At 49.2% G+C, this 1,757-nt stretch overlaps 1 protein-coding gene across 1 annotated transcript; it reads left to right on the top strand.

Moving 5' to 3' along the window:
* Window positions 1-848: 848 nt before the first annotated feature.
* On the top strand, window positions 849-1,544 carry LOC148738285 (protein CFDP2-like). Its single transcript, XM_088749408.1, has one exon. It carries the CDS (start codon window positions 849-851, stop codon window positions 1,542-1,544), a length of 696 nt encoding a protein of 231 aa, XP_088605534.1.
* Window positions 1,545-1,757: the final 213 nt, after the last annotated feature.

Below are 1,757 nucleotides of genomic sequence, written 5' to 3'. Positions count from 1 at the left end.
AAAGAAGTTTCCAGTCGTGACGTCTCTACATACCACTAGAATTCAACTTCATAGGCCGAGAGAGTGGGATCGCCCGCGTGCAACGACCCTCCCACTATAAATAACTTCCCACACAGGTACTCTATGTGCAGCTTTTTCTGAACATCTCAACTCTTCTTCTGTATCCCGCTATCATCAAAGTCCTACGGCGATGGGGAAAGGGCGAAGCAACAGGTGGAGGTACCCACTGGCAGTTGTAGCTCCAACCCTGCACGTAGGCGGCCTGGAGATGAGAGTCGCTCTCTTTCTGACCCTGGGAAAACAGAAGAGTTCGGCGTTTTCTCAGGTGACTGAGCAGCCCTGTTTAGGATAGCACTGCTCACCCTCCAATGAGGGAGGAGACTAGAAAAGGTGTCTCAAACATTGCTTGTCCCATCACCGACTGGCCAGTCTACCGCGGCTGGCAGTGTTACCACCTTTGCGGTCGAAACACAAAGAGAATGAAACAGATGATTTTGGAGCATGGAACGTCCGAACACTTATGGACAGGGAAACTTAAACAAGGCCAGAGAGGAGAACAGCCCTTGTTGAAAAAGAACTGTCATGCTACAGCATTGACATTGCCGCACTAAGTGAAACTAGCCTAGCAGATGAAGGATCCGTTGCTGAGCTCAAAGGGGGATACACCTTCTTCTGGAAAGGCAAAGCTCAAGCCAAAAAAAGAACTTATGGTATAGGTTTGGCAATCAAGACATCAATCCTGAAGCAGCTGCCAGACCTCCCTTCTACCATCAAGGAACGACTAATGAAGCTTCGTTTTCCACTAAACGCCTAAACATATTACAATCATCAGTGCATATGCACCAACAATGACCAGCAGTGACGAAGTAAAGGAAACCTTCTATGAGGATCTGAATAACCTCGTAAAGGATGTACCCAGCGGAGATACACTCTTACTGCTGGGTGACTTTAACGCAAGCGTCGGCTCTGACTACACGAACTGGAATGGAGTGCTGGGACCACATGGAACGGGGAAGATGAACTCCAACGGCCTGCTACTCCTGAGCCTATGTGCAGAGAACAACCTGACAATCACCAACACCCTGTTTCGGCAAGCTGACAAGTACAAATCAACTTGGATGCATCCAAGGTCCAAACAGTGGCACCTGATTGATTACATTATCTGCCGCAGACGAGATGCTAGAGACTTCAGGATTACCAGGGCTATGCGAGGAGCAGAATGTTGGACTGACCATCGACTCGTCAGATCTGTCGTCAAGCTCTACATCGCCCCCACTCGTCAGAAGAAGCCCAAGCTCATCCGGTCGTCATTCAACATCGCCAAACTCAACCATTCAGATCACCGAGACCACTTTGTGAACAGGCTGGACGACAAGATAACCTCCCACGGACCACTCACTGGAAGCCCTACACAACAATGGGACCAGTTTAGCTCGATGGTGAAGGAGGCAGCTCAATCGATACATGGTCCAAAGAAGAGAGTGCACCAGAACTGGTTCGGTGAGAAGGATCAAGTCATCACCCAGCTATTAGATGAGAAGTAGAAGGCATTTGTTGCCTAGCAGAATGATCTTTCCTCCGTCTCTAAGCATGATCACTTCAAACACCTTCAGCACCGAGCCCAGACCGCCCTACGCCACATGCAGGATGAATGGTGGAAGAACAAAGCCCAAGAAGTCCAACTATGGGCTGATATGAAAAACTCGAAGATGTTCTTCAGCACCATCAAGGCAGTGTACGGACCGTCCCGGCCTAAT

This window comes from Stylophora pistillata, chromosome 2 (assembly GCF_964205215.1).
Source record: "Stylophora pistillata chromosome 2, jaStyPist1.2, whole genome shotgun sequence".
Lineage (NCBI taxonomy): Eukaryota > Metazoa > Cnidaria > Anthozoa > Scleractinia > Pocilloporidae > Stylophora > Stylophora pistillata.
Note: the sequence above shows the minus strand (reverse complement) of the source record. Positions and strands in the feature narration are given on the sequence as shown.